The 19,649-nt window shown below is 31.9% G+C and overlaps 2 protein-coding genes across 2 annotated transcripts in view; both read left to right on the forward strand.

Moving 5' to 3' along the window:
* Positions 1-2,101: 2,101 nt before the first annotated feature.
* LOC111702990 (uncharacterized) lies at positions 2,102-6,732 on the forward strand. The gene is made up of 5 exons (XM_023474824.1): positions 2,102-2,207; positions 3,163-3,250; positions 4,610-4,706; positions 5,376-5,418; positions 6,504-6,732. Exons 1-5 carry the CDS (start codon positions 2,196-2,198, stop codon positions 6,648-6,650), a joined length of 387 nt encoding a protein of 128 aa, XP_023330592.1. The 5' UTR covers positions 2,102-2,195; the 3' UTR covers positions 6,651-6,732.
* Positions 6,733-10,488: 3,756 nt separating this feature from the next.
* Positions 10,489-19,649, forward strand: part of LOC111702993 (5'-nucleotidase domain-containing protein 1) — a 22,120-nt gene continuing 12,959 nt past the window's right edge. Inside the window, exons 1-8 of the mRNA XM_023474828.1 lie at positions 10,489-10,915; positions 13,609-13,647; positions 13,814-13,883; positions 14,340-14,442; positions 15,594-15,676; positions 16,676-16,760; positions 18,962-19,058; positions 19,377-19,439. Coding sequence (XP_023330596.1) covers positions 10,627-10,915; positions 13,609-13,647; positions 13,814-13,883; positions 14,340-14,442; positions 15,594-15,676; positions 16,676-16,760; positions 18,962-19,058; positions 19,377-19,439 — 829 coding nt within the window. The 5' untranslated portion in view covers positions 10,489-10,626. The remainder of the gene's footprint in view (positions 10,916-13,608; positions 13,648-13,813; positions 13,884-14,339; positions 14,443-15,593; positions 15,677-16,675; positions 16,761-18,961; positions 19,059-19,376; positions 19,440-19,649) is intronic.

The raw sequence follows: 19,649 nt of genomic DNA on the forward strand, positions 1-19,649 counted from the left end.
CACTGTGTTAAATATTTCCAGAATACAGGTTTAAAATGATGTTAGCTCACTGTGTTAAATATTTCCAGAATACAGGTTTAAAATGATGTTAGCTCACTATGTTCAATATTTCCAGAATACAGGTTTATAATGATTTTAGCTCACTGTGTAAAATATTTCCAGAATACAGGTTTATAATGATTTTAGCTCACCGTGTTCAATATTTCCAGAATACAGGTTTAACATGATGTTAGCTCACTATGTTCAATATTTCCAGAATACAGGTTTAACATGATGTTAGCTCACTGTGTTTGTGAATCGTGTGGTGCTTTATAAAAGTCTAAAAACTAGGAAAACGGCCCAAGTTTGTCCCCTCACTGCCTGCATCAAGAATAGAGTTGAGATTTCTAATTTAAAAGGTCTAGGTTGAGCTAATTAGACACTATTATACTCATGCACGTCATCTGCGTTGCATCTACAGATTTACAGGGTGTCCCTGAAAAATATTGATTAGTGTAGTCTCAAATTTGGGCCTGATTGTATAACTTTTAATTATGGAGGGGGTCAATCGATTCTGACATTGTTTTTTTTTATCCCAATCCAATTGTTTCTTATATAATCTTATATAATCATCTTTTTGAAACACCCTGTATGTATGATGATAAAAAATTATCATTTTAGAGACAGACGGAGTCAAACTCATGGCTTCATAAGGCTTGCAAAATATATTCAATCAGTGAAGCAAATCAAATAAATTCCCTTTTTATTTAAAATGTGCATACAATTTTTTAACAAACATTAGTTTTCTTAATATCTTAATTCTATATCTTTTCAACATGATCGTGTAAACCTTTGATATTAAAAACTTAGACTATTTTATCTAACAGAATTTACAGTTTGAATTAACAAAGATCTGAGAGTTATCTGGTTGCAACGATCTAAGATTTAGACAATTGCGTTCAGTTTTAAATACCTGTAGAATAAAAATCTGAATTGTGGATAATGCCAGCATATAAAATAAAAATATTTTATACATAAATAGACAAATTAACAATTATCAAATTTTTCAAGGAAACCAATTAAGAAATTGAAATTTTTCTGTACCTAGACTGCAAATAAAAATATTATATAACATTCGCCTGAAAAATCATAGTATCGAATATTCTAATTTTTTACTTATATCTTGTTAACTTTAATCTTATTTTGAGAGTGCACGTCAAACTGAAGTAAATTTTCTTATATCTTGTTAACTTTATCTTATATTCAGAGCTCACGTCAATCTAAAGTAAATTTTCTTATATCTTGTTAACTTTAATCTTATTTTGAGAGTGCACGTCAAACTGAAGTAAATTTTCTTATATCTTGTTAACTTTATCTTATTTTTAGAGCTCACGTCAATCTAAAGTAAATTTTCTTATATCTTGTTAACTTTAATCTTATTTTCAGAGTGCACGTCAAACTAAAGTAAATTTTCTTATATCTTGTTAACTTTAATCTTATTTTCAGAGCTCACGTCAAACTAAAGTAAATTTTCTTATATCTTGTTAACTATATCTTATTTTGAGAGTGCACGTCAAACTAAAGTAAATTTTCTAATATCTTGTTAACTTTATCTTATTTTCAGAGCGCACGTCAAACTAAAGTAAATTTTCTTATATCTTGTTAACTTTATCTTATTTTGAGAGTGCACGTCAAACTAAAGTAAATTTTCTTTTATCTTGTTAACTTTAATCTTATTTTCAGAGCGCACGTCAAACTAAAGTAAATTTTCTAATATCTTGTTAACTTTAATCTTATTTTCAGAGCTCACGTCAAACTAAAGTAAATTTTACGTTTTCCATCATAAGTCCTCTTATTTAAGAGCTTTTGAGTAGAACAAAATATTTTTTTTTAAATTTAAACCAAAAGCAATAAAAATTACTGGCGTAGAATTGCAACTAGATGAGCTAAAAAGACGTCAAGCCGTACCACTGATCCCATATAAATTTGACCTGCTGATTTTGTCCAGTTTAGTGTAAGATAATATTTTAAAAACTTTACTAATTAATATGGGAAAATATAATTTCGTCCAATCAATCCTTTCATTGTATTTGGTGCATGCGGTGTGGCCTGTAGAAACACACGATTGCGTATAACGCATTACGCGCGCCTACTAGTGCATGTATAAAAGGATACAGATTGTAGTACAGTATTGAATTCTGCACAGATACTTCAACATGAACAGATTGGTGAGTCTAATAGATTCAAATATATCAACACATACAAGGGATTCATTACTTGCCACACACTCTTTTCTCGCAGCCGCACATTTTTTAATCTGATGTCAGAGACCTGTGAAATATCTGTGTTATTTCAAACTATGAAATCTGTTAGATATACTAGTCAAATTTTTAAATCTTTGTAATTTCTAACTATAAATTATGTTAGACATACTAGTCAATTTTGAAATATCTTTGATATTTCAAACTATGAAATCTGTAGATAAACTTGTCAAATTTTAAAATCTTTGATATTTAAAATATTTTAGATATACTGGTCAAATTTTGAAATATCTTTTTTATTTCAAACTATGAAATATGTTAGACATACTACAGTCAATTTTGAAATATCGTTGTTATTTTAAACTATGAAATCTGCTAGATCTAATAGTCAAAGTTTGATACACCAAAGAAAGACATCACATGGTTGCAGAAATATAGGAATTAGAAAATTTAGATTTTGTCACACGTACTCATATCTTTTATAACCTTTAACGTTATTTTTAACTTTATTGTTTTAACGATTTAGTTTTTATGTCTCACGAAATGCTAATGATCAAATTTCGTGTTTTAAATCTTAAACATTTAAAAAGATCTTTTACACTGTAAAGGAATTGAGTGTTAGCAACAAACTCTGATTTACTAAATTCTATATCGTTGCAACCCTAACTATGAATTCCTTTGACTAAAATGGTATAATCTTTGACAGGCAGCAAAAATATAGGAATTAGAAAATTTGAGGTTATGGCAAAAACTCAATAATGTTGTCATGAACGTACATCAAAAGAAAATATGTCTAAACTACTGTTTAAAAGAAATAAGTTGGTAATAAAATGAAACCTTGTAGATACACCAGTTGTATGCAGAAAGGGTGGTTTTAACACAATTTAAAATGTGGAAAATTTTATAAATATTTGTTTTCTAGGTTTTGTTAGGAGTTTGTTTGATAGGCGTGGTATCTGCATATCCCCGGCCCCAGGCCCCCGGACCTCTTCAAATACCAGGAGCTGAAGGTATTTAAACACATACAGGGTTACCCACAAAGTATGAGATTTTAAGGACGAATTCCGCTTTTTATTGGCTTTTGGCTCTTTCCTTGCTAAATAGTTTACTTTTCCCGTCTACCTTTAGATCGCCAGTGTTTTAAGTTTTATAATCTTTAAGCTTTAGAGATGAAAATTGACATTCATTCCGGAAAAAAAAATAAAACAAAAGTAGAAATAGTTTAAAAGATGTCACTGATAATTTGATTCTTTTTCAAGGGTGTTTTTCCTATATCTTTGCAACCGAGAGAGAAAAGTTTAAAAGATGTAACTTTTATTTCCTATATCTTTGTAACTAAGAGGTCGTAGACCTTAGCTATTTCAGATTATTAATTTCGTTAAATCAAATATTTGAAATAGCAAAGATTTACACAATTTGAGTCTGTGCAACGACTCAATTTGTTTTTTATTCCTTAACATTGATTTTGTGATTTAAAGTGAAATGTTAAGATTTTGAAATTTAAAATTTTATGGTTTATTCTGTACAGTCTACCAGGTATCCCTGGCCTTGACACTTGAAGACATCTAGACAACTAGACATCTAGACAACTAGTCAACTAGATATCTAGAATATTGACCCCCCCTCAGCGTATCCTGGTTTTAAAGTACCCCGGCGGGGATAGGGTTAAAAATCACATATATATAAAAACAAAACAGGATATGATTTAATGAAATGTTATCTTTCTTATCCTTATTCTTGTTTTCAATCCTATTATAGACACAACATTTTAATTTGAAATTGAAAACATGTTGTTCTTCTTTATAAAGCTTTTTAATGAGAGAAGTTTGATTAAAAACATGTAAAATTTCAATCTTTATTTGAACCTGTCAAGTCAAATAAAAGTTAAATTTCCCGTAAGCTGGAAATCTTTCATGTTTTCAATTATAATTCCACGTATTTAAGACCTATTAATTTGTCTTTCTCATACTTATGCGTAAAAACTAAACTAGAGAAGCTACAATGTCGCAAAGTATTACCAGTAATCCCGCATGAATTTGATCATCTCCTTCTGTCTAGTGGGGTGTGAAGTCAAATTAATTCTTAAAGTCATAATATAATTCCTAACAAATGTGAAAATTTTAGAATATGGAATAACATATAACATTATAATAATTAAGGATATGGAAAACTAGATGCTTATTTTTTCAATACATAACAATATAATAATTTAGGATATGGAAAGCAAGATGGATATTTTCAATACATAACATTATAATAATTCAGGATATGGAAAGCAAGATGGATATTTTCAATGCATAACATTATAATAATTCAGGATATGGAAAGCAAGATGGATATTTTCAATGCATAACATTATAATAATTTAGGATATGGAAAGCAAGATGGATATTTTCAATACATCAACGTCCCAGCTCCAAAAACTTATGAGTGGGGATACAGAAGAGGAAACGACCAACATAACAGGTACACGACACACGTTACCATTTTTAAAGGACCTGTCGACTTAATTTCAAGTGACACATATATTTTTATCGGCATGTACGATTTACAAAGTTACCCGTTAATATGATAACAAATGTGAAGGATAACCGTGGTTTTCTATCTTAAAAAGTGTTTTATTCTGATCATTTACTTTACTGTTTCTGCAGCAGAAACTCGAAAGTCGATTTAAAAAAGAAAATATAAATGAAAATGAAAATTTTAAAAGTTAAAAATTTGGATTTCTCATTCATTCTTGGTCATACTTCGCTTTTAAGAGTACCATTGTGAATCAGACATCCCATGTTTTATAAAAATATGGACTCCTAAAAATAACTTTTACATCCACTCTGAAATCCAAAATGTGTTTTGGTTTTAAATAATTTATTAAATAGATTGAAGAAATTTTGCTTAAGCTTAATTTTGTTCACAGAGGTCTCCAAAATAAAATGCAAAAAATGTCTGCCAATGATATAAATATGTGCAATTTTACTTCTACTTTTTAAAGTTAAGATAACTAAATATCTACTTTATGACATGAATTTTATACACATAAGTTCATTCTCTCTTTGTTGTTGCGATTTATTGTTAAAGTACGCACTATACAGACCCTTCTTTGTAACTAAATTTTTTTTTAAATATATTTTTTTTCAGAGAGGAATATCTTTCCCAGAAGGATCACACCTTTAAAGCTAAGGTAAACCAATAATAAACATTATTCTAAAAACATTGTTAAATCGGAGGCTGAATTTAATTAATTTAAGGCGCGTCACGCGCTGAACTGCACAAAACCGGTTCCAATTGAGCGCCGGCTCAGATCACGAAACACTGAATACAATTTCAAGTAGAACAATGCTTGAGTCGCGTTTCAAGTTCTTTAAATTCGGCCTCAACATGATGGTTTCATTTTTATTTTATCTTTGTCTTTTGGTTAGTTCCAGATAATGGCATATTAACCCTATTCCCGCTGGGGGGGGGGTCAATTTGACCCCCCCTGTAGTTTTTTTTACATAACTCAAAAAGTATTGGTCTGAGGCTGTTGAAATTTTCTGACTTTTCTTACATACCCAAAGCCCTCCCTTTAGGCCTAAAACCGGGCTTTAATACTAACTGCCTGAGTCCTCAGGCACACTGCCTGAATGACTGCTTTTGCCTGTAACAAACTAAATCTTTGTTTTGACCCACTTTCACTTGTCAGATTTTGATAAAATTTAGCCTTTTTGGAAGCCTATGACATAAGGAACCGGATTGCACAAGTTTTGCGAAAAAAAATTGCAAATTTTTTGCAAACAACCTGTCAAAGGAAATTTGCACATTTTTAGTTTTTCTTGATTAAAAATCAGGTTATTTAAAATTTTGCAAAAATTTTTGCATATTTGAAATGGCATGGTGAAGGGCTTTTCAAAAATTTATAATTTGTCATTTTTTGGACAAATTTTTTTTTGCAAACATTTTTACTATAAAACTGGATTTTGCGATAAAAAATTCAATTTTCGCAAATTTGCAAATTTTTTTGCAGATTCTAAAAGTAGAGCACAAGAGCTTTCTAATGATGTATCATTTGTCATATTTGGACATAAAACATGGGATTTAGAGGGGGGGGGAAAAATTGACCCCCCCCCTCAGCGTATCCTGGTTTTAAAGTACCCCAGCGGGGATAGGGTTAAAAATCACATATATATAAAAACAAAACAGGATATGATTTGAATGTTAGTTATATTTCACATAAATATGAAGAATAATCACAATAATAATGATGATACTGATATATAAATATTTCAGCTGAAGTGGGCGGATGCTTATGATGGTCACGGTGAACACTATTATGATTACAATCACGTTCAGAAATACGAGGAACCAGCATATGTTGAACCTGTACCGTCCTATGCTCCGGCTAAACCGGCCTACTCACCCCCTTCATATTCTTAACCATCTTCATTCATCATAGTTTATCCTATGCTAAGTGTATATTCATTTTTGAATAAAATGTTTAAATCAAGTAATAAGAAAATGTCGAATATTTCTAAAACTTTTAAATGAGGAAAATTAACAGTTCGAGTTCGAGTTGAAAATCAATGATTAAAGGGACTGAAAGCGTGATTTCACGTGACCCTCCATGCAATGATGGCAATGTCTGATTCACAGCTTTTTCTGCTCAAGTATGAATTAGATATTAAGGTTTATATTTTGGAAAAATGATTATTTTCAGTTTTAGTTTCTCTACTAAAGTGACTTACGCATAATTCTACTGCAGGAAACCACAAAGGAATTATTAGAATTAAACACTTTTAAAGAAAGCGATAATATCTCTGGCATTATTGATCAGATAGAGGTGTCAAGAGAACATTTGTGAATCGGACATTGGCATTAATGCATGAAGGGTCACTTGAAATTACGCTTACAGTCCTATAGAGAAAGATGAAACATGAATAGCATATCTCCAACAAAACGTTCACAGAAGTTTGAACAGAGAATCTATACAAATAAGTAATCACTGTCTGTTTGTTTTAATGTCCGATCATGACTCAGGATTTGTCTAAATTTTGTAATTGGGAAATCGGAAGAACCACAGGAATGTCCTTATTTCCGGTTTCCAATGAAAGGTTCCCAACCTGATATTATAAACTATGAATTTAAAATATCTGATAGCCATAGTTGGAAATATTACTGGGTTCAATGCAATCATCAGGCTGCAAAGATTTAGGGTTTGCAAAATTTGTTCCTGTAGTCTGTACATTATTAAGCCTTAAGGAAATCAAGAACTTTCTAAGCACAGGGCCAAGTCTTTTTTATAGAAGTAAAACTTTTTTACATAAATGTAATATTTGAAATACTTTTTTGGATATTTTGTCTAATCCCATTATTCAAAATAAAATGCATACTTAAAACATTTTTTCTTTGATTGTATTTGATTAAGCAGAGTATATTTGTAAAATTATAGCAACTGAGTTTAGTTTAGTAGTGATATATGTGGGTTAGAGACTGGTCACCTTGTGCAGTACTAGTCAGCTGTAATACTTAGGGTCAACCTATACCTTTCCTTATACTTTTCATACTCATACATACATACATACACCCTTTCATACATCCTTTCATACATACATGCATACAGCTTGCAGGCTGACATATAGACACATAGCCGACTACAAAACTATACAACCAGACAACAGGAAAACTAGACATATTGACAGTCATAGTCATATATCTAGACAATTAGACATCTACTTAACTAGACATCTAGACAAATATACAAATAGACAAATAAACAGACGACTAGATAAATAGACAAGAAGAAAAACTGACAACTAGGAATCTAGATAGCTATACATCTGGGCAACTAGACATCTAGACAACGAGATACCTAGACAAATAGAAATCTAGACAACTAGACATCTAGACAACTAGACATCTAGTCAACTTTTTACCTCCAGACATTATGGAACTTTTTACCTAGACAATATGCAACTTTATACCTAAATATCTAGGCAATTTTTCAACTAGATATCTAGGCAACTAATCATCTAGAGAACTAGACAACTAGACATCTATACATCTAAAAAACTAAGCATCTAGAGAACGAGAGAACTAGACAACTAGACAACTAGACATCAAGACAACTAGACAACTAGACAACTAGACAACTAGACAATTAGACATCTAGACAACTAGACATCTAGATAACTAGACATCTAGACAACTAGACATCTAGACAACTAGACATCTAGACAACTAGACATCTAGACAACTAGACATCTAGACAACTATTCAACTAGATATCTAGACATCTAGACATCTAGAGAACTAGACAACTATACAAGTAGACAACTAAACATATAAACATCTAGACAACTAGACATCTAGACAACTAGACATCTAGACAACTAGACATCTAGACAACTAGACATCTAGACAACTATTCAACTAAATATCTAGAATCTAGACAACCAAACATCTGGAGAACTAAACAACTATATAACTAGAAATCTAAACATCTAGACAACTATACATCTATACATCTAGACAGCAAAGCATCTTGAGAACTAGACAACTTTACAACTAGACAACTAGACATCTAAACAACTATTCAAAAGATATCTAGACACCTAGACAACTAAACATCTAGAGAACTAGACAACTATACAGCTAGACAACTAGATATCTAGGGAACTAGGCAACTGGTTTTCATAATCTGTAAATAAATTTCCTGGCAGCAAACTTGATACTATAATATCAAATTGTCATATTGGCAGAGCTGAGATGGAAAAGGAAATGGATTCTCGTACAATTATGAATAGAGAAAACTGAAAGAGACTGTCGGTGAAATTTATTGTGTCCCTTTATAAGACATTTTGGTTTTAGAAAGTAAGACATCTGATTAAATTTGATTTAAATTCATAATAATTACTATTGTAAACCTTCACTAATAGATAGATAACCCCCTCAAGCCAGATACACACACCTTCATACAGATAAACCTCTATACAGATAAACCTCTATACATATAAACCTCTATACAGATAAACCTCTATACAGATAAACCTCTATACAGATAAACCTCTATACAGATAAACCTCTAGACAGATAAACCTCTACACAGATAAACCTCTGAACAGATAAACCTCTATAAACCTCTATACAGATAAACCTCTATACAGATAAACCTCTGAACAGATAAACCTCTATACAGATAAACCTCTGAACAGATAAACCTCTATACAGATAAACCTCTATACAGATAAACCTCTATACAGATAAACCTCTGGACTGATAAACCTCTATACAGATAAACCTCTAGACAGATAAACCTCTACACAGATAAACCTCTAGTCAAACAAGTGAAACTCTAGATGAGAAATGAAAGGGAATGCATGATAGGACACCCTGTACTCTGTAGATAAGATTTAATGAGCAACAAGACATGGTTGAACTATGAGGACATAGCTGAACCACTTTTCTTTAATTTGGAGAAGCGCACAAGTGGTTGAACTACGTCAACGTAGTAAAACTACCTCTAGCTATCCATTACATCTTATGTAGTTTTCCTGGAGCATGAAAAGTTTATGCCCGGTTCCTGAAATATAAAGAAAAGTTTAAGGAAAAATTCTTTTAAAGAAAATTAAAACCCTGATTATTTTATCAAAATCTGACATAATCTTATCTTTCTGCTGAACGGGGCAAATTTTTCCCAATTAATTGGATCTTAATTTTTCTTTCTCAAATACTGGAATTATTTTTCTTGAGAAAAGTTAAAAATTTTGAAAATGATATTTGTAGAATTTAAATCCGGAGGAAAGTCATTCAAATATCTTTTGACATTTTCTATCCAATTCTGAATCCAAAATAATTCTTTTTGACTGATTTTTGAGAAATGTATTTAATTGGAAGTAGATGTAGATGTTTGCTCAACACCAATTTCGTAGAAACTGGACACTTCTTTGCTTAGTTAGAAAACGATTGTTATTTTTATACTTTTATATTATTATTATATGGTGACGACGTGCGCTAGTTTATCAGACTGAGGTTTAAAATTTAAATTAAAATCAGACAATTGATTAAATTATTGCAAAGATACCGGTCAAATAATTTTCTAATTCTTTTATCTTTGCAACTTGATGTCGATACAGCTTTGATTTTCTAACAATAAATTCTGTTAAATCAATTAGCCAAAGTTTGAAATATATTAGATATACACCATCAGGTTGCAAAGATATAAGGCTTAGAAAAGTTTAAATCAATTTAATTTTCTTATTTTCCTTATTACAGAAAAGAATGTTAGAATTCTCGGTATTTTCAGGTCTCCAGAAAATGACGTGGAAAATGTAAATTCCAACTCAACTTTAATGAAAAAAAAAGAATTTTTATTTAAATAAAATGTGAATCAAATGAAATTATTTGTCAAGTGATTATGTCTGGAAGCTACACAATGGAGGGGGGAAGAGAAAGAAGAGAGGAAGAAATCAACGAAATGTTCAAGAGAAGAACGACAGAAGATCTAAACGGGGAACAAAGTGAAGGGCTTGATGTCCGACTTGTTGTAGGACGGGATGGTGGACTTGATGTTCAACTACGTGGAGAAGCTAGAGATGGACTAGATGTTAGACCAGATGATGAAGTAAATGACAGGTTGGATGGAAAGGATGGTTTGGATATAAAAATGGTTCCTAATCATGTCAGAGACGAGATTACAGTAGAAGGGAAGAATAATTTAAGTCAGGTTCTATTATCAAATAATTCATAACAACTTGAAACTAAAATGTTTGAATTTGCATAATTTAAGATATTTCAGTTGAAAATAGAATATCCATTACTCTCAGTAAGCTCAACGTAAACACTTTAAAGGGAGTGTTTAAAAAAAGAGCAAATTATGTTTCCAGAATTGAAAGGTATAAAAACGGAATTTGTTCATATTCTTTTCTTGCATAGACACTTCGTTGCCTTTGTAAAGCTCATTTTAACAATAACGAGCATAGTTCATTAAAATGCGTAGATATTATTAGGTATATTTTGAAATTAAACAAGCTGGCTTAAGATTATGCAAAAATATCGCAGTTTCTAACAAGCTTCCAATGAATCGTTTTTTAATTTCCATGATTCAACCGTAGTAAACACAATTAGTATTGTGAAGCATTCATCACAAAACTGAACAGAAATTCCCGAAACTAGGCCTCAGAGCAATATTTTATTTTACATTGATATAGTGTTGAAATTATACTCAGAGATCTAGGTCTATTAAAGGGACTGTAAAGGAAAAATGAAAGGGGGTATAGGATGAAACCTTTAACAATACATATAAGACATCTATCTGATGTTCCTGTCTCGAGAAATTGGTATAAAACTGTGTCAAAATTATACCAAAACGTATATATGTAAGATATACATCTGTATCAATTGACCAGAACTCCCTCCAAAAAACCATTGTTTATTACTTTAATAAGAACCGAAGTGAAAACAATGCTGAACGCGCTATCGTTAATGAGATCTTGCATGTTTTGGACTAACCAGGCTATGCATGATTTTCAATTGTTTTAATTGATAACCTTCATTTTACCAAACTGTATTATAAAAATAATAGAAGCAATGCGTTGAGTTATAACTCCATTGAAATTAAGTACAAATGTAAGGGCGCTACTTTAAAGAAATTGATCCCCTAATCCACAATAAAAAGATAAAATCATATAACATTCCAATTTTTAAAATTAGGGTCATACCTATGCAAAGGATCTGAGTTTTTGCCACCAACTCTTACTTTCTTATTTACCGAAAATACCTATACTTTTTATAATTTACAAAAAAATAAGATCATTTAAGAAAAAGCGCAACGAATTTTTTCGTATTCTGCAAACTGCACAGGCCCTCGACTTTTTTTAATTTAACCTTTTAGATCTTTATTTAATAAAGATTTATTCAGACGTAAAAGTGACAAATTAACATTTCATGCAAAGGAATTGAGTCTCTGCCACAAACTCTGATTCTTCAATCCCAAGATCGCTGCAACCCGTTGTCGTACACCTTAAAAATTTCAAACTAAAAATATCTAGGTCCACGATATTGGGCTGGAAAGATATAGGGATTAGAAAACCAGATTTTGTGGCAAAGACTCAATTTCTTTAACTTGAATAAATTAATAAAAACACAGGTTTTATTTAGGTTTTTATTGAAAAGTTTGTTTTATTATGGATTAAAGCAGTTGAGCTTGGGTTAGCGTGAATTAAAGCAGTTGAACTTAGGTTAGCGTGAACGAATAAACAAAGGTTTGATTTGATTGTTAAAAATGTAAAAGCATGAACATATTTCTAGAAAATATTAAATCTCAGGAAGGCAAGATTTGTTTCATTTTGGCTCTGTTCCAATGAATGTCGAATTTAGATTAAATAGAATTTTCGTCCCCGTATTGTGAAATATATTTTTGTTTTAAAGTAATCAGATCGGAAAAGAAACGTTAGATGTTTTTAAAGTTAATCCTAGATGTCTCCTTTCTCATATTGAATGAAATAGACCGTTTTTATATTTTAAGAGAAGTTCTATCTTCATAACACCACTTTAAACGAGACTGAAGGATAATGGTAAAACTTAAGCTTATTACTGGTACTACTTTGTGATCTCGTGGCTCCTCTAGTTTTACGCTAAAATTTAACCCTGTTGGCTAATAAAGATCATAGGGGGGTGTTTCCCCACTCCCCCCCTATAATTGTGCCCATAGAGTTGAGATAAGGGAGTGTGATACATGTTCCTAGTCAAAAATATATCTCTAACTTTAACATGGTTAGGGGTGCAAGCAAAGGAGGATTCCAAAAAATTTCAAAAAGTATGTCGCAAAAATGTATAAATATTTTTTTTAAGGTTTAATCTCCAGTAGAAAAGTTCAAAAATAAGTATTTTATGTTTTTGACATATATTAACATGTGACACATGTTAGTACATTTTTTTGTAAGGGCTTTTCAACTGTATAAATTTAAGCCCTGTAGTTTAATTATTAAAAAAATAAGCATTTCTGATTTTTTGAAACACCGACCCGCCGTTTGACCATCCTCCACCCTACTCTATGCATGGCAATATGCATAAACAATTTGTTTGGCAAAATTTCATCACAACTATGATGTTAAAAAAGTGAAAGAGTTCTAATATAAGCCGCTTTTGAATTATTTCCAAAAACACACGAGGGAGGGGGGGGGGGGTGCAAAACATCCTCCCTCCCCCAATCGTGATAGGGTTAAAACATTTATCCGGTAATAGAAACCATATAAAATTTAAATTTCACGTACTGTTGGCAGTAACAGACTTATTATTTGTGAATAACTCTGGATTAAAAATTTGATATTTAAAAATCGTTTTTTTTAAACTATGCATAAGATTATATGTATACTGACTCTAAACTATTCTTGCATAGGCCATGTGTTAATCCAACAGAAGAATTATCTTTGCTTAGGTACTTAATAGTTTTTTTTTCTACGCAATATCATTAAGTTTTATTATTGTATTATAAATTGAATTATTTAAAATTTATAATTTTTTCATTATGTTCATACTTTTTAAAGAGACAATTTCAAAATCATTGTTATTTTTATTTTTAACCTTTTCACTATTTTATTTAGAGGATTATGATTGTATTGGATTTGATTTGGATCACACTCTTTGTAGATACAATGTTGGTCCGATGATAAGGTATTTTTATACAGTGAGAACCAGAAAACTTGGGAATAGAAAGAAAACATTTATGTGAATTTGATAAAGGAATTGATTCGTTGCCACAAACTCTAATATTTTAATCCCTATATCTTTGCAATCATGTTATGTTATATACTATTTTAAACTTAGATTATTTGATCATACAGAATTCATAGTTTGAAATATCTGAGGTCTTCGACATTGGGATGCAAAGATATAGGAATTACAAAATAGGAATTTATGCCAAATACTCAATTCCTTTCTTTAATGTAACTGAGTAACTTATTAAATAAAAATTGGTTTATTGTTTCATGTTCATGAGACTATTTAAATCACAACAGTCTGACATCTTCCTATTTACACAGTTTTATGAGTCATACTGTATTTTTTGATTTTAATTTTTACCATTTCTGAAAATTTTATTTTTGTAAACATTTTTTTTCTTTTATTTAGATTTGAGTACGAACTTCTTGCCAGTTTCCTAGTGGATAAACGTGGTTATGATCCTGCAATCAAATACAGAGATTTTGATCTGGAGCAGGACTTCATTTGTAAGGTATGTTGAATAAAGGGACTGTAAACGGTATTCACAATTCGGTGATGGTGATGGACCAAACCTCTGTAGAATAAACAAGTAGATGTTAGTTCCACATTTATTTTTTAGAAAGATTTTTTTTGTCATCAGGACATGATCAGGTTGTTACGATAAAATCTCGGAATTTTTTCTATTGCGAAAGTTTGGTGTTGTCTGGGTTTTTATATTGATCTACCAGGGGTTGTAATCTGGCAGCACATGCATCCATCCACGCTTCATTCATTCTGAGAAGAGGGTTGACAAGATTCCAGCTGCCTAAGATTCTTCTTAGACCTGAGAATATAGAGTGTAGGAATCCTTCTGATATACTGGAATGAGGCCCGTGTGCCAAACTGATAGGATACATCACACTCATTGCTCCCTAACATCTGTAAGCCCGGATTGGATACCCCCAGGTACCTATAGCTGGCAACCATAGACTCTCCCTGCTTGTCCACCATTCCTCTCTTCATCATCATTCACTTGGATCAATCCCAATTGAAGCTTCTTTCTTGTTGAGTAGAAAGCACGCACCCTTTCGCTGCGAGAGTTGTTGACAGCCGCCCCTCTGTCCTCCTACATCCGTCAGGTGGTCATAACTGCTTAACCAGATGTCGGCTTCAAATGTTTTTGAAACCACAGGTTTGTGTGGAGTACGGGAATCGAACCCGTGAACATCATTATTAATTTCCAAAGTTACAAATAGGGATATCTAATTCGTTATTGACCATACAAAGTTTTAAAGGGTTCCGTTGTGAATTTGGCTTGCCATGATGCCACGTCAAAAAATGCAGGATCACCAGAAATTTAAGTCTGCATAGTCCCTTTATAATATACAATGTATATATGTACAATTATGAAGTTGTAATCTCTGTTTGTTTGGATGTCCAATCAGAAACCACTGGATCGATTTGCCTCAAATTTTGATTGGGGAACTTAGAAGACCCACGGGAATAATTGGTTTTAATACTCTAATTAGAATAGGTCCACTATAGGAAAAAATAGCTAAAATCGTAATTTACGACCAAGCGCGGGTAAACGGCTAGAAAAACTATGAGTACCCTGGGCAAGGCTGGATTCTGAAGCTATTATATAAGAATAATTATATTTTAATGAACTAATAAATGGTTTAGGGTTTAACCCTGGATATAGAACGAGGAAACCTTCTCCGCCTTGGTAAAGATGGAATAATTCTAGCAGCCTGTCATGGAACCAGGTATCTATCTATCCCTGTCATGGAACCAGGTATCTATCTATCCCTGTCATGGAACCAGGTATCTATCTACCCCTGTCATGGAACCAGTTATATCTATCTATCCCTGTCATGGAACCAGGTATCTATCTACCCCTGTCATGGAACCAGGTATCTATCTATCCCTGTCATGGAACCAGTTATATCTATCTATCCCTGTCATGGAATCAGGTATCTATCTATCCCTGTCGTGGAACCAGGTATCTATCTATCCCTGTCATGGAACCAGGAATCTATCTATCATTGTCATGGAACCAGATATCTATCTTTCCCTGTTATGGAACCAGGTATCTATCTATCCCTGTCATGGAACCAGGTATCTATCTACCCCTGTCATGGAACCAAGTATCTATCTACCCCTGTCATGGAACCAAGTATCTATCTATCCCTGTCATGGAACCAGATATCTATCTATCCCTGTCATGAAACCAGGTATCTATCTATCCCTGTCATGGAACCAGGTATCTATCTATCCCTGTCATGGAACCAGTTGTATCTATCTATCCCTGTCATAAAATTAGGTATCTATCCATCCCTGTCATGGAACCAGTTATATCTTTCTATCCCTGTCATGGAACCAGGTATCTATCTATCCCTGTCATGGAACCAGGTATCTATATACCCCTGTCATGGAACCAAGTATCTATCTGTCCCTGTCATGGAACCAGGTATCTATCTATCCCTGTCATGGAATCAGTTATATATCTAGCTTACTTTATAAAACATCTCATTCTTGAAGAACATATAACGATATTTTAAGAAGATTCTTTGCCACAAACTCTGATTTCTAATCCCATTATTTTTACAACCCAATGTTGTGGCCCAATTAGATAATTAAAACTATAGATTCTTTTCGATCAGATAATCTAAGTTTGAAATATTACAGGATTACAGACACCATCAGGTTGCACAGATTTAGGGGTTGTAAAATTTGAGTTTCTGGCAAAGATTCAATTTGATTAGGAAGATGACAGATATTGAGATAGAGAGAGTCTACGGTAGATGTAGGAAGAAACATGTCATGAATGAATATGCGACACATTTACAGGTATTATTTTATACTAGCTGAAGGGCCTGGCGTTGCCCGTGAAATTTTTTTTTTAAATTTAAATTTTGAAAAAAAATATTATGTCACCCCCAGGCTACCCATGAGTGTCCACAAAAAATGTCAGCCCATTTGGTCCAGCTGTATGGCCGGCTATATAAAACATAAATACGAATGTTTTGTTTTATTATATATATTTAAGGGGACTGTAAACGTAATTTCAAGTTCCCTCCTTGCAAAGATAACAACGTCTGATTCCCAATAGTACCCTTGAACATTTTTATCTGATGAAGAATGTGGAAGAAATTGTTGCTTTTCTAGGTTTAGAATTGTTTACTTCTGATTATTCCTTTATGGTTTTCGGCAGTAGAATGCTCAAGTTTCTGTTGCCATGTAGAAATTCTATTTTATAAACATCGATATTTAATTTGAACTTGACCAGACAAAGCTCAAACGCTTTTTGATTTTTGAAATGTTTTAAGGCTTTGACTCATATTGAAAATATTAGACCTTAGAATTAAATGTTCAGTGTGCAAGGTATGTAGTAAACACCTACTCCATAACAAGTTCTCGAAATGTATCTATCCAGGTCTAACCCGTCCGCTATCAAAGTCAACCAGGACACGATCCACTTTGTTACAATCCTTCTAACTATCAACAACACTATTACTGGACTCGATCTCTGTAGCTATCAAACCAAGCTATTAATCCAGGCTTTAAATACCACAGACGGACACAAGCATATCCAACAAGCTATTAATCCAGGCCCTAAATGCCACACAGGGACACAAGCGTAGTTATTCAACAAGTATTAAACAGATCATATTCAACAATTACGCAATCAATCTGAAAACGATTATATCTCACAGCAACCTGAAAATCTTAGGTTTGCTCCTGTTATAATTATTTAATTTTTATTTTGCATTTTTTATAGAAATAATTGTTAATATTATTACATTTAAATTTTAATCCGTATAGTCCGTATTAGTCACCAGTACTTAAGCCAATGACAGTGTGTAACAAATCTAGATGCTAATACTCTAACGATTACTTTACTCAAAGTCTAATGAGATCATATTTAACTAAATCTCTAGCCAAATCTTAAGGCTCTCTATCTCTAGCCAACACTCAAGGCTCTGTATACGTCCGTTCTAATCAACAAATGATATTCAACTAGTTTATTTATAAACAGGTAAAATGAAAACTGACCGGGCTAGCCCGGCTGGGTCAATATACAAATAATTAAGATAGTAATATTATTAGTACAGATATCAAATTAGAATTGCACATCATTGTAGAATACACTTCAAGTGCAGTATACTGGTCATGTGATTTCCGTCTGTACCACGTGACAACGATACTGCACTGTCATTGGCTGAATTATTGTGACGTAATACAGACTATACGGACTATATGTAATAATATTATCAATTATATCTATTAAAAATGCAAAATGCAAAATAAAAAATTATAATATGAGCAAAACTGAGATTCTCAGGCTCCTGTGGGATATAATCGTTTTCAGATTGGTTGCGTAATTGTTGAATAAGATCTATTTAATACTACAACTTTTATACAAAATCTGGTATATGCCTGTTTTAGTATAATTTTGACACAGAGTATGTCAATTTCTCGAGACAGGAACATAAGATAGATGTCTAATAGGTATCGTTCAAAACCTGAGATTCTCAGGTTTCATCCTATACCCCCTTTCATTTTTCCTTTAAGCTATCTTCACACATATTTACAGCGTAATTTAAGTATATCACATGCACAATGATGTACAATGTACTACAGGTTTACAGAATATCATGTTAACACAATATTTTCTAAAAGTAGAGTTTTAAAAATGCTAAAAGACAGAATAAAGGAAAATTTTTTTTTTCTATTTTGACAAATATTATAAGCATTTGACGCATGTTTGTTTACACGTTAAATTATCAAGGGCCTTGCAAATATGTAAAATGATATAAGTTTCACTTACTGGCTTTACTACCGTCCTTGCAAATATGTAATATGTAATAAGTTTCACTTACTGGCTTTACTACCGTACTGTATCCTAGTTTATGCAATAAAATATATTCTAAAATGCATTTTCCTAAAATTAAAAAAAATTTCTTAGTGAAAGCTCAAAAAGTGGTATGCTAAAAATGCTAAAGGGAACTAATGGTCCACAGTTTTATGGACTATTTTGATTATTTTAGAAGCATGGACCGCTTGGAATGGGAGAGTTTGGACTAATGGTCCACAGTTTCATGGACTATTTTGATTATCCTACTATGTTACTCTGCGGGAGAATAGGTATTTCTAATATATAAATATTTAACAAAAAATTTCAAAATTTCAAATATAATAAACATAATTATAAAAAATATTATCATTTTCCAGTCTTTAGGAAAAAAAAACAATTTTAAGATTTGAAGCGGATTTTGTTTCCACAAAATTCCGAATTCTCATTTCGTATCAATTAAACATCTACATTGAAAATCAGTTGTTTGAAGTAATCCCCATCAATACCAAACAATTTATGCCCAATCGGTTCAGCCGTTTTGACTTTTGTGCGATACTAACAAATCAATTTTATTTTTATGTTGATATTTAAAAAAAATATATTTTCAGTTGATGTGTTGGATCAGATTAACAATCATGGTAAACCAATGGAAGAATACAGTTTCTGGACAGGTTAGAATGAAAGAATATTTTTGGTTTAATTAAGGAATCTAAAAATACAGTTTCTGGACAGGTTAGAAAGAAAGAATATTTTTGGTTTAATAAAGGAATCTAAAAATACAGTTTCTGGACAGGTTAGAAAGAAAGAATATTTTTGGTTTAATTAAGGAATCTAAAAATACAGTTTCTGGACAGGTTAGAAAGAAAGAATATTTTTGGTTT

This window comes from Eurytemora carolleeae, unplaced genomic scaffold (assembly GCF_000591075.1).
Source record: "Eurytemora carolleeae unplaced genomic scaffold, Eaff_2.0 scaffold496, whole genome shotgun sequence".
In the NCBI taxonomy this organism is placed as follows: domain Eukaryota; kingdom Metazoa; phylum Arthropoda; class Copepoda; order Calanoida; family Temoridae; genus Eurytemora; species Eurytemora carolleeae.

What these genes read in the sequence shown, in the direction of transcription:
- LOC111702990 (XM_023474824.1), top strand. An exon ending in TCAAATACCAGGAGCTGAAG is followed by an intron (nt 3,251 to 4,609) that starts GTATTTAAACAC and finishes ATAATAATTTAG; the next exon opens with GATATGGAAAGCAAGATGGA. An exon ending in ATCACACCTTTAAAGCTAAG is followed by an intron (nt 5,419 to 6,503) that starts GTAAACCAATAA and finishes TAAATATTTCAG; the next exon opens with CTGAAGTGGGCGGATGCTTA.